The following is a 12458-nucleotide window of genomic DNA, read 5'->3' as shown; positions in this document are numbered from 1 at the left end:
GGAGTGGGCTGAGCTTTAAGGTCCCTTGAACGCAAGATACTCCTGTCTCTAATGGTCACTGCTCAAGCACCATGAAATCCCACCTGGAATACTGTGTGCAGTTCTGGTGCCCTCAACGTAAGAAGAGCATAGAACTATTAGAGCAAGTCCAGAGGAGGCCCACAAATTTAATAAGAGGATTGGAGCATATCCCCCACGAAGACAGGCTGAGGAAGTTGGGGCCATTCTGCCTGGAGAAGAGAAGGTTGCATGGAGACCTTATAGCAACCTTCCAGTATCTGAAGGGGCCTGCAGGGAAGCTGGAGAGGGACTCTTTGTTAGGAACTGCAGTGATAGGACAAGGGGTAATGGGTTCAAACTCAAAGAGGGGAAATTTAGATTAGATATCAGGAAAGGTTTTTTTACTGTGAGGGTGGTGAGACACTGGAAGAGGCTCTCTAGGGAGGCAGTGGATACCTGAACCCTGGCAGTGTTCAAAGTCATGTTGGACAAAGCCTTGAACAACCTGGTCTAGTGGGAGGTGCCCCTGCCCATGGCAGGGGGTGGAATGAGTTGAGCTTTAAGGTCAGTTCCAACCCAAACCATCCTGGGATTTTGTGATACTGCAGAAGGTTCAGAACAGGGCTTGGAACTAGCACTGTTCGTGCAGGAGAATGAGGTGTTGTGTAATCAGTAACTGCTCTGTGTCACAAATAACTTTATACGTATCTATATCTATATATGTCTGGAAGGATATAAGACTGAATCCAATGTGCTCTCTCTGGACTGTTCAGTGATGTTTCAGTCCCATATCAACAGTGTTGCTATCCAGAGTTGCACATCTTTTGCCGCTTCTTCCATGCTGTGTTGCAGCCCAGCACGAGGAAAGGGCATGATTCATTCATGTCTGTTAAAAGAAGGAGGTTTGGAAGGGCTTTTCTTTATATTTTTGTGTTTGGATTGTAATGCTCGATGAACTTGTCCTGTCAGAGATCAAGGAAGAGGACCCAAACAAATACTTGTGGGTGGTTGGCTGTGAAGTGTGAAATAGATGTGCTGCACAGCTCCTCTGCCAACAGGAAAACCTTGGAGTGTTGCTCTGCATTTTAATTAGTCTCTGCAGTTACTAACTTTGTGGTAACTGTGTGTGATGTATGAAGGTGCACTTTGTAGTGGATTGGTTTGAGCTGATAAAATGTCCCATTCTCACTCAATTTCTTGGCTGAAATAGATATTTTCACCACAGATTTACAAATACTTCAGTTCTCTCTGTACACTTTCACACTGTTGTGTCCCTCCTGGTATTGTGGCAGCAGGAAGTAGTTCCCATCACATTTCCTATGCTTGTTCGGGGTTTTTTTTGCTACTCTGCCTGTAGAAGTGTGAGCTCTGGAAATATAACCCTGGTTGTGATTCCCCCTGCAGCAATAGGCAATGCCTTTGCAGTCCTGAGCAACCCTGAGAAGCGTCTGCGGTACGACGAGTTCGGCAGCGACCAGGAGCAGGTCAGCACGGGCCAGGCCAGGCACTATGACTACTACACAGAGTTCGAAGCAGACATCACACCAGAAGAAATATTCAATGTGTTTTTTGGTGGGCACTTCCCTACAGGTCAGTACTGTCTGCAGTGGGTTGGAAGTGCAATGGACACTAATGGACTGATGGTCCTTGTGGGTCCGTTGAACCTATAGTAACATAGAATGTTAAGGGGTTAGAATGGACCTTATTGATCATCTAGTCCCAACCCCCTGGCAACCTCCCCTCCCACCAGACCAGGTTGCTCAAGACTTTATTCAGCCTTTATCCAACTCAGGACATTCCATGATTCTATGATTCTATAAACCATAAAGGAAGTTCAGCTTCCTCTGGCTCTGCTCAGGGAGTTCATTATACACCTGAAAAGAGCAGAAACCTCCCTGGCTTTGTTTTCTGCCCTTCTTTTATTCCCTCCATTGCCTGAAGCCTGACCAGACCAGGTTGCTCAAGACTTTATTCAGCCTTTATCCAACTCAGGACATTCCATGATTCTATGATTCTATAAACCATAAAGGAAGTTCAGCTTCCTCTGGCTCTGCTCAGGGAGTTCATTATACACCTGAAAAGAGCAGAAACCTCCCTGGCTTTGTTTTCTGCCCTTCTTTTATTCCCTCCATTGCCTGAAGCCTGCAGTGGTATGGGAGGTAAAATAAGGTGTGAATGGGAAGGGATCAGAGGTGTCGTTGATGATGGTTGGATTTGATCACCTCAGAGGTCTTTTCCATGACTGGGTTGTACTGGAGGCACCTTACAGCATTCCAGCCCACCATGGTACAGCTCCTGGCGTTGTGCCCCTATAACCAGGGAAACAGAAGCTCCTTCTCCTTGCAGCAGCCTTCATGCTGGAATGAAATGAAAGCTTGGTAGCTCAGCAGGTGCTGCTTGCCAGGAGAGGCTGTCAGTGGATCTGCAGTATCCAGTAACACAGCAGTGCAGCTGCACCTGTAGCAGCTCTGTGTGTGTCTCAGTCCAGCCTTGGCTTTTGTATTTGTAGGAAAATAGGAAGTTATTGCAAGATCCGTGGATTAAAAGTCATTCCAAAAGGTGTGGTGAGCTCCAGGGCCTTGCTGGCAGCATCCCAAGGAATTGCTTTAGCACTCTTAGGGGCTTTTCACCTCAGAGGTGTCACATAAAGTGACACACAGCACCAGTTCCTACAGCCTAAAGCCACACATGCAGTAAGTTACTTGCCAGCTCCACATAACCTCCCTGTGAAGTGCATCTTGCAGCTAAGGGGACCTCAGGCTGTTCCCAGACTTGGATCAGTAGATATGGAGAATGAACCAACCCCAGCATGGTGTAATTCCACCTGGAGTTTGCAAGTTTTCCATTTGGGACTGTGCAAGGAATTGCACCTGTCTGTGCCCTTTGTGGAGCATTGCCCTTGTGGAACAGGGAACAGGAGTGCAGGGCACAGGGATGCTTGGAGCTGGGGACAGGAAATTGAGATGAGGGAGGAATTTGTGTCCTGGGCATGGCAGGTTTAACAGGGAGAGTGGCACAAAGGAGAAAATGGGAATTTTTAGCTAAGTGGCAAAAAACAAGTAAAGGAAAAGATATTTCATAGTAGATGTTAGTAGCAAACAATAGTTTCCTCACAAAAAAAAATGTTTGGCTCTAAATTTTTATACATTTTCCTAATGTAAAAGTGAGTTTTAAATTATGGGAAGTCACAAGTTTAATAGTTTTCCAAATTGGCAAAGTCCTTCCAGTTTCTACTTAGCAAGAGAGTTGCTAGTCCAGATGGTTGGTGTAAAGAGAACATTTTCTAAGCTGTTGTAACATTCAGTAGGACTTGGTGAGCTGAAGGTTGTGCTGAGCTGCAGTTGGTGTTTGTCTTGTGACACCTTGCTAGCCCCAGACTTTCTGGAAACCCAGACTGGAAGTGCTGCTCTTGGGGTGAACCCATTTGTATGGATTCTGTGGGCAGGTTTATGGCTCTGCAGTTTTCCTCTACGGATATTCAGTGGGAAAATATGAAAAGCTAAAATGTTAAGTGTTCTGAAGCTCAAAGGAGACTCCACATGGCACAGTGGTGCAGTTAGACTGGGCAGAGGCTATGAGTTGAATGTCCTCATTAAAACATCAATGCACATGGAAGGAAGGGAACTGCTGGCAGAAATCCTTGGAGAAGCTTAGAATTTGGGAAAACTCTTTCCTAGGCACCCTGTAAATATCATTCTTCTCTTCCCACGCTTGTGTTTTCCACGGCTTAGTAAAACACTGAGCAATGCTGAAGGATAGAAGCAAACTTTCTTTCCTCCTTGGAGCCTCCTGGCTTTTCTCCCTGTTGGAGCTCTGCACACATGCCTAGAGCTTGGAAAACCCTTTGAACAAGCAGTGAAACAGAGGTTTTGACACAACAGGTCACCTTCATTGTGACAATTTTCCCAGGGGTTAAAAATAGATGTGCATTTGTGGTGTGGTGATAAGCCACAGATTCCCGTTCTCTAACACAGGGACACTCTGGATTTCAAAAGAGGAGAGCACAGCTATTATTAAGATACTCATATGGTGATAAAATTAAGAGTCCAAGCTTCAGATGGAAGCAGCGTGTGCAATTCTTGCCTCGTTTTAGAGCATTTAGACATAAGTCAGCTGCATTCTGGGCACAAGAAAGGAGAGCCTGAATTGTTCTTGTTCTCTGAAAAAGCTGTTTTTAAAATATATTTCCTTATAAAATAATTAAGTGAAGCTATTAGTGGCTTGAAGGCAGAGGAAGCAGAAATGAGGGTAGAGGACCATATTCAGTGGTTATGGGAGGCTGTAACTCATGCATGGCCCGAGCCTGCAGAAGCAGATTGCTGCCACAGCCTTGCAGGTGGGTGTGACAAAAGCAGCGTGAAAATATGAGGTAAAACAATACAGATCAGAACAGGCTTTGATCTAAATGAAAATGCACTTCACAATGTCTCTGGTTGGATGCTTGCAATGACATAGTATTTTGTCATTTCAGTCTGAGGCTGGTTGTGCTTTTAATGTGAGGTCTCACAACTGTAATTCAGGCTGTGCAGTATAAACCTGGAGAATTGAATAGAACCTCAGGAGTACAGGTGAGCACCAGCGACTGGATGAAACATGACTCTCTTGGTTTCTTTTCCAGGAAATATCCATATGTTCTCCAATGTAACCAGAGATCCACACTATTACCCACGGAGGCACCGTCCGGAGAGGGCATGGACACACGAGCCAGAGGAGGAGGAAAACAGGCCACAGGTAGCCAGGAGGAGGGATATCTTGGGCTTAAATGCCTCACCAGGGTGAAGGATCCACTTAGAAGCCAGGACAAACCTTCCCATGCTTGAGTGCTTAGTGTTTATCCTCAAACACTGCAGCAAAGTGGATGCTTTCTGTGGAGCTAAGTTGGCTTTTATTAATCACTGCTTTACAAACATACTGTGCTGGTGGGATCGTGGGCCCTGCAGTTCTGTCACAGAGGGGTTTGCTGCTGCTTGCTCTTTGCAAGCTCTAATGGTTTGGTAATCCCATAGCAATTAGTCCAAAGGGGGACTAATTGGATACGGATGGATACGGAAGCACTGCCTTGTCCTCAAGGTGTGTTTAATCCTTCAGTAAATTAGCACACAGGTGCTGCACAGGTCTCTTCCAGCCCTATGCCTTGGGGCTGGGATACATCTCTACCAGCTGGGACCTCCAGGTGAGACACTTACACACCTGCCACCTGCCTTGGAAAAAATCTTACAGTCTGTTAACCTGATGGGGTTGTTCTCCAAGAAAGAGGAGTTTTTCCTTGGGAGTTTCTTAGGCTCTGAAGAAGAATCTGATAGAGCTGACAGACAGTAAGCTAGGACAAGTGAATCTGGACCCTCAGTGCAAGAGAGACATGGAGGGGCTGGAGCATGTCTGAGGAAAAGAACGGAGCTGGGGAAGGGCCTGGAGCCAAGGAGAGGCTGAGGGAGCTGTTGAGGCTCAGCTTGGAGAAAAGGAGGCTCAGGAGGAACCTTCTCACTCTCTCCAACTCCCTGCCAGGAGGTGCAGCCAGGTGGGGTCAGGCTCTGCTCCCAGGGAACAAGGGACAGCACAAGAGGAAATGGCCTCAAGCTGTGCCAGAGGAAGTTCAGGTTGGACATCAGGAAGAATTTCTCTATGGAAAGGGCTGTCAGGTATTGGAAGGAGGTGGACAAGTAGGTGGTGGAGTCACCATCCCTGGAGGTGTTCAAGGAATGACTGGATGTGGCACTCAGTGCTCTGGTCTAGTTGTCAAGGTGGTGATGGGTCACAGGTTGGACTCAGTGATCTTGGAGGTCTTTTCCAACCCAAATGATTCTGTGAATCACCTACTACTACATCAGCAATCCTTGTTGCTATCCAGGGCAGAGGGCAAAGCCTGAATAGCTGCATGGTATGTTTGCGTCCTGGTGAGAAAAGACACTTCAGATGCCAGTTTAGAAAGAAACTGAAGAGCAGAGGGAAGGATCTGTGTTTTCTCTTTGACATTTTGTTCTGATAAATGAATCCAAACAAAAACCCAAGTGTTGCATCCTGGCCCAAGTTAGACTACGTGTGGTCTCTTAACCCTTCTCTGCTCAGCCATTTTATCCAGAGACTGAGGTCATTAGTGGGCTTGTAGCAAACTTCAGAGTGTGCACAGAAAGCACACAGGAACTGCAGTGTGTTTCCACACGTTGGATTGCAGCTGGGCCCTGACAGCTACAGTGCTGTGGGCATCTCTTGCCTTGTGAGGGAAGGGGTGGATCAAAAGAGAATTGAAATGGTGTTCAAGAGTTTTCTGAGATTATTAATACAGGTTATTTTGAAATGATAATAACATTTCTCTCAAAATCCCTAAGTGCTTCCTCCTTTTTCAGCTTCTATGCAATCCATTGTTGGGCTGTGACAGTTTCTGTGACTAGGTGCCTCTTTTTTCCTCTGTCTTTTCCTGACTCCTAATTCTTATGTTTTCAGAATTCCTATTCTGCATTCCTTCAGCTGATGCCAGTGTTCATCATCATCATCGTGTCCGTGGTCACCCAGCTGATGGCTACCAACCCCCCCTACAGCTTGTTCTACAAATCGTGAGTCCTTGGAAAACACCTCTTCCTGCTCTCGCTGTTTGCAGGAAGCAGGCACACGGGTTGGATTTGATAGCAAAATGCACGTTAGTGTTCTCAGTTTGTAAGTGAGGAAATACCACGGTCTGCACTGCTGAGTTCTCCTCAGCATTGCATTATCACTGTGGAGTTGACTGATGAGCTGTATTGTGCTGAGCACAGAGGCACTGAGCCAGGAACCATCCTCAGCTGGTGTGACATGCACTGGGGTACAGGAGGAGGGATGTGGGTGTAGATCAGCCTCTGCACAGCCCCCAGAATCTCTGCACCACCACGGAGGTTCCTCTGGAAAGCCATTAAAAATGAAGCCTGTGCTTTGTAGTTTGAAGCCAAACCTGCTGTGGAGCATGAGTTCCACTGGAAGCTCCACAAATCAGTTAGGTCTTGAAATGCCCTGGTTTAACTTCTGTAGAGCAGCAGGACCCTGGAGAGCTGGTGAGCTCTGGAAGCAGGAGGACCACCCCAGAGCTGAGATTGTGGAGCAGAGGAAACCCACATGCTCGTCTGGGCATCCAGGGTTGGAGGAGGGAAGCTCTCTGGTGGGAGAGTTCACTGTCTCTTACTGAGATAGGAGTGCGAGTTGGTAGGATTTGGACTACCACCAGTGTGTTCTGAATAATCCCCTTGCTCCCTTCTGGGAGTGAGGCCTGTGTCCTCTCTGCTGTCAGAGCAGCCCAGCTCCCTTCATGGTCTTACCACGAGATGTCAGTGTGAGGCCCTGGCAGAGGAGCAGGAGGGTGGTTGTTTTTTTGGGTGGCTTCTCTTTCCCAGAGAGTGTTTTTGCTATCTGCCAGGCCCATGTGAACCCTCCCACGCTGCCCCACAGCAACTAATCTCTCCTGCTTCCCCTTCTCCTGGAGATAGGAGATAGTCAGGGTGTTTCTCTAAATCATAGCCTTGAAAACACTAAACAGCCTGAAAACTAAGAGAAATAGTTTCTCCAAAGAGAGTGTACACCTCTGAGACACAGGAAGAGAGAAGGAACAGAGGAGTCCAGGAAAAAGGGTCAAGCAGGATTCCACTGAGTAGAGTGTAACCTTTGTGTTTGGCTGCCTGCCTCTCTCCAGGGCAGTGATTTGAACAAATAGTGTCTTTGCTCAAGTAAGGAAATTCACTCTAAGAGCTCAGATTAATCCAGTGGCTGTGTCAGAGGGGCTCGTTCTTCCTGCAGGACATCCTCTGATACTCCACACCTCACTTTGCACACTGGTGACTACAAAACCCTGAACAAAAGTGTAGCCAGAATCTCCCCCTGACTTGTTAATTTATTCTAAAGGGTCCAGAAAATGGGAAAATCCAGATCCAGTTGTATCATGCCCTAAGCCTTTCCTATCATCTCTACCTTTGTTATCCCCATGGATACACTGAGCTTGACAGAAATTACCAGCAAACCAGTGTCTGCAGGGTTCACAGATAAAATTTGCTCTTGTTTTGCAAGTGTCTTGAGTGAACTCTTGGGAACAAACACAGTATTCAGAAGGAACAGTGTCAGTTCTTTGTAGATATTCCCAAATAATAGCTGTTTTCCTGTGGTTTTAGCAGGGGGTGGATTCTGCTTGTCAGGCACAACGTGCTGTGCCTGAGACCTGTAATTTCCTTACTGGATGGTTGAGGGAGCCACAGTCCTGCTGCAGTTCACTGTAAATAAGCTGTTATAAATACTGTCAACGAGAAATGCTAAAATCTCTGGATTTCTTTAGGTTTGAGTTGCTCAAACATAAGATTTCTTGTGCTGCTCCCACAGGTCCATAGGCCACGTCATCAGCAGAGAGACAGAGAACTTGCAGGTGCCTTACTACGTCGATAAGAACTTTGAGAAGAACTACCAAGGAGCAGAGCTTCAAGAGCTGGAGAAAACAGTTGAAAAGGATTACATAGACTACATTCAGAGCAGCTGCTGGAAGGAGAAACAGCAGAGTAAGTGGTTTGTGGCCCAGGCTGTGCCCATGACTGGGCTGCACCTCGCAGCGCTGCCGCTGTTACCCTCAGTTTCCAGGGCAGCTCAGCCTGGCACTGGCGTGTCTCACATCTGCTCCTAACACTGAATTTGCTGTTCTTGAGATCTGTCAGAGTTCATTTGAAGTGATTCTGAGATGAGTGGAAAGTAGATTTCACCATTTGAGAGTTTTTTTTCCACTCAGTTTATATGCTTGAATAAGTCTCAGCAATGATGTTTTAAGCATAGAACCCACCACATCCATCTAGCCCTGACAGACTGTTACTCTAGAAAAGAGACATTACTTATTGCATGTTTCCTTTGCTGGAGCAGAATCAGTTTTACTTCAACTGTCTCCACAAGAAGTTTCTCTGACTTTTCCCTTATATCTTCACCAGGAGAGCCCAGAGCCAGTCCAGGTGCTCTTGGCTGCCTTGCAGTGGGCTGAGTTCCTGGTATCAGTTTTCAGAGTGTGTTTCCGTGCACAGTTGGTGTGTTATTTGCATTTTCTATCTTTAGACGAGTTTGAGATCATATTTTTCTCCATAGTGAACTTTTTTCAAACCAAGAATTGAGTGCAGAAAGGGAGAACACGTGAGCATTCAGAGTGGTTATTCTCAGAGCAGCCCTGAGTCGTTTCATGACACAAATATAGGCATGTTAACCCCGTATTTTAAGGCATTTTAACCCCTTACTGTATTAGTTGTTGATTACTACTAATGTGGCTCATTAAAAAGAGAGCAAACCTCTGCTTGCTTGGGAACAGTGGGAAAGAACAGGAATAAACTACACGGAGTAGCTGAAGTTGGGATGTTATGACTGATTTCACCTTCAAATGAGTAAACACCAAGTTCTGCTGTGTCTGTGTGAACGTTCACCAGCAGCAGGCAAGCTGCTTTCCTACACTGATAGGGGCTTTTTTAATCACTGTAAATCAGCACACTGCTCAGAAGTGCCTTGGCACTTGTTTTCAGTTTCTGTACCAGTTGCATCATTATGGAAATACAGAGTTTGTCTAAACAAGACTCATTTAATCCTACAGGAGTGGTAACAGTAGTGTCACAGGAGAGGTAACAATAGTGTCACTGGCTCCGAACTCTTCACGGGTTGGTGATGGGAGGGCTTGGTTTGATTTGTTTTACATCAACATTACCAATCTTGCTTTTAAAGAGAGATAAACAGGTCTAGGCTCTGAAGTTAAAAAAGAAAATAGCCCATAATACAAGACTATAAATATCCTGAAGGTTTTGGTGTGCTTGACTTGTGCACTTTGAGCTTCTGTGGGTGGCAAAAGCAGCCTCTAGGGATGATGTGGCTGTTCATACCCATAAACGTAGGCTTGCTGTGGTGAAAGAGTTTATTTCTTAAAGCAAAATCCTCCTAATTGGCCTTGTGCAATTGCAAGTCACTGTATTATCTCTTTCATGGAGACCTGGAGCTAAGGAGAGCTGAGCCCCAAAAAGGGGGACAGGGTTTGTGAGTCAGAGAGGGGGAGATGATCCAGCATGGAATGCCAAGTGCTTGCCAAGCAGTGCTCCTCCAGAGCCCTGTATGCTCAGGGATTGTATTAGTCACCCATCTGCAAATACATTTACCACATCCACAATTAGCAGTGGCCTGAGGACAGCACTGTCATTAAAAATAAACATTCCCCAAGCGATTCCCAGAGAGGCCAGAGAGCAGGTAAGGAGCACAGCTGGCACTGGGCTGGCTTATGCAGCCACATTTGTGACAGGAGACTGTGAACACAGCCTGGAGAGTGGGGAACACTCCTCTGAAGATGTTGAGGCAGTTCTCAGTCAGCTGTTGGTCCCTTAATCCTTGTTGAAGTGTTTGACTTCATGGGCTCAACTTTTTGTCAGTGGAACGTCTATTAATAACACATCTGTGTGTTTACTGAGGGGATGTTTCTCTCTGGCACCAGCAGAATGGACAGAGATGAGTCATACAGGAACAGTTTGGGTTTTAAATTTGATTTTGTGACCTGAAAAGTGTTACCTGGTGTCCAACAACCTCAAGGAAAACCTTAAAAGTAATGGATGGTACCTTGTCAGCCAGTGGCTTTGGTAGTGCTGCACCAGACAGGGCTCATCCCTGCACAGCAGAGCTGTGTGTGCTGCAGGTTTGGGTCTCCTGACATCTTTGATGGAGTGAAGCACATAAAGCACATCCCAGGGTTTTACAGGAGGTGGCTCAGCTGGAGCAGCACAGTGAGGCTGCAGAGAGCTCCAGGTCACAAAGAGGCAACTGAAAACAGAGGGAATCAGGATATGTATCATGGAATCATGGGATGGTTTGGGATAAAAGGAACCTTAGGGATCTTGTTCCACCTCCTGCCATGGGCAGGGACACCTTCCCCCAGCCCAGGCTGCTCCAAGCCCTGTCCAGCCTGGCCTAGAACATTCCCAGGGATGGAGCAGCCACAGCTGCTCTGGGCAACCTGTGCCAGTGCCTCAGCAGCCTCACAGGGAAGAATTCCTTCCATATATCTAAAGTAAATGGAGTTGGAATTCAGTATTTTAGGACCTCCTTAAAGAGCAAAGCTCCAAGGAATGACTATGTAAAAGACTGGAATACGCAAGAGAAAGGTGTGACAGAATGAACACTGTCAGAAGTTCAGGGAATCATTTTCCCCAGTGGGGTAAGTGGAGACTGAGCCTCTCCACTGCACAGTCCCAAGTGCTCTGGGCTCAGAGACAATTACCCAATCTGGTTTTGCTGGGGGCTTGTCAAGGCTCTGTGCCCAGCCCTTCTTGTGGCATTTTGATTAGAAACCTGGAAATGTATCCCTGATGAAATGAAGTGTTGGTGCCTGTCACTCTGTGAATCCCCAGTAAGTGGGTGCAGAGTTAAGTGGCTTTAAATTTCAGTGGGACAGGGGCAGAGGACATGAGGCATGAAAGGGCCTATTGAAGTTGTTTCCACTCTCTGTGTAATGAGGGGCTGTAAGGTGTATAAAAGCTCTTTGACAAATGGAGTGCCTTCAGGTAGCCTGTGTTTACAGGGGTGTTGACCTTTTCAGGGGGAAATTACTGCTGTTCTCCTCGGGGCATCCAATCCTGCAGCTAAATGATTCTGCAGGGAGAGAGCTATGTTAAGGCTTCCTTAGCTTATCAGCCAGAGAAATTTCTTGATTACTGGGGGTAAAATAGTATAAACAATGGGATTATTTCAGTTTTGTGTTGTGCTTGAGAAGAAGGGGAACAAATATGCAAAGCATATTGGGAGCTGTTAATGAAAGGCCTTTTGGAGGAGTAGCTGTTCACCTGCCTGTGTTCAATACCCAACAGAATGGGAATTAAAAGGGCCATAAGGATTACAGTTCTGTACAGGAGGCTCATGGCTTCATCCTAATACTTCTTTTTTTCCATCTTTCAGAGTCTGACCTGTCAAACCTGGCCAAGCTGTACAGAGATGAGCGGTTGAAACAGAAGGCAGAGTCCCTGAAACTTGAGCACTGTGAGAAGCTCTCCAGTCTGATTGGGATGCACAAAGGGGGCTGACCAGGACACACACCTCCCGTAGTTTTATTTATTGCTGGTTTAACTTAGGGTTTTATTTTCCTTTGTATGAAAAGGGAAGGAGTTTCTTGTAAAGAAGACTGGATATTGGAGGCCTTCTGCACAGAGTGCAGAGCTGGGCCAGCACGGGCTGCAGGGCTGGTGTGTGCTGTAATATATCCTGTGCACTAGACTCGGTTCCAAGGACCAATGGCACTTTGTAAATTAATTCCCCCGGGGACGCTCAGTTTGGAACTTGTCTGCATCAGAGGTTTGTCTGCCATCCAGGCAGTGTGTGCTTCCCAGGAGAGCAGCCACTTCTTGGCTTTGTGTTTCCTATGGACCTGCAGTTCCCTGGATCCCACGGAGAGGGCTGTGTCAGCTCCCTTCTCCCTCCAGCACTGAGGTGTCCTCACCTCTGTGCAGGGACAGCTT

General features: G+C 46.6%; 1 protein-coding gene across 1 annotated transcript; it reads left to right on the top strand.

Moving 5' to 3' along the window:
* Positions 1-1357: 1357 nt before the first annotated feature.
* On the top strand, positions 1358-12211 carry DNAJC18 (DnaJ (Hsp40) homolog, subfamily C, member 18; the record flags this gene model as incomplete). Its single annotated transcript, XM_009077255.1, has 5 exons — positions 1358-1590; positions 4619-4731; positions 6442-6551; positions 8332-8504; positions 11902-12211. Coding segments are annotated over 5 exons (754 nt in total), but the record flags the coding sequence as incomplete, so codon positions are not given.
* Positions 12212-12458: the final 247 nt, after the last annotated feature.

Source organism: Acanthisitta chloris, unplaced genomic scaffold (genome assembly GCF_000695815.1).
Source record: "Acanthisitta chloris isolate BGI_N310 unplaced genomic scaffold, ASM69581v1 scaffold36876, whole genome shotgun sequence".
Classification (NCBI taxonomy): domain Eukaryota; kingdom Metazoa; phylum Chordata; class Aves; order Passeriformes; family Acanthisittidae; genus Acanthisitta; species Acanthisitta chloris.
The sequence above is the reverse complement of the archived record's forward strand: the minus strand, read 5'-3'. Positions and strand labels throughout refer to the sequence as shown.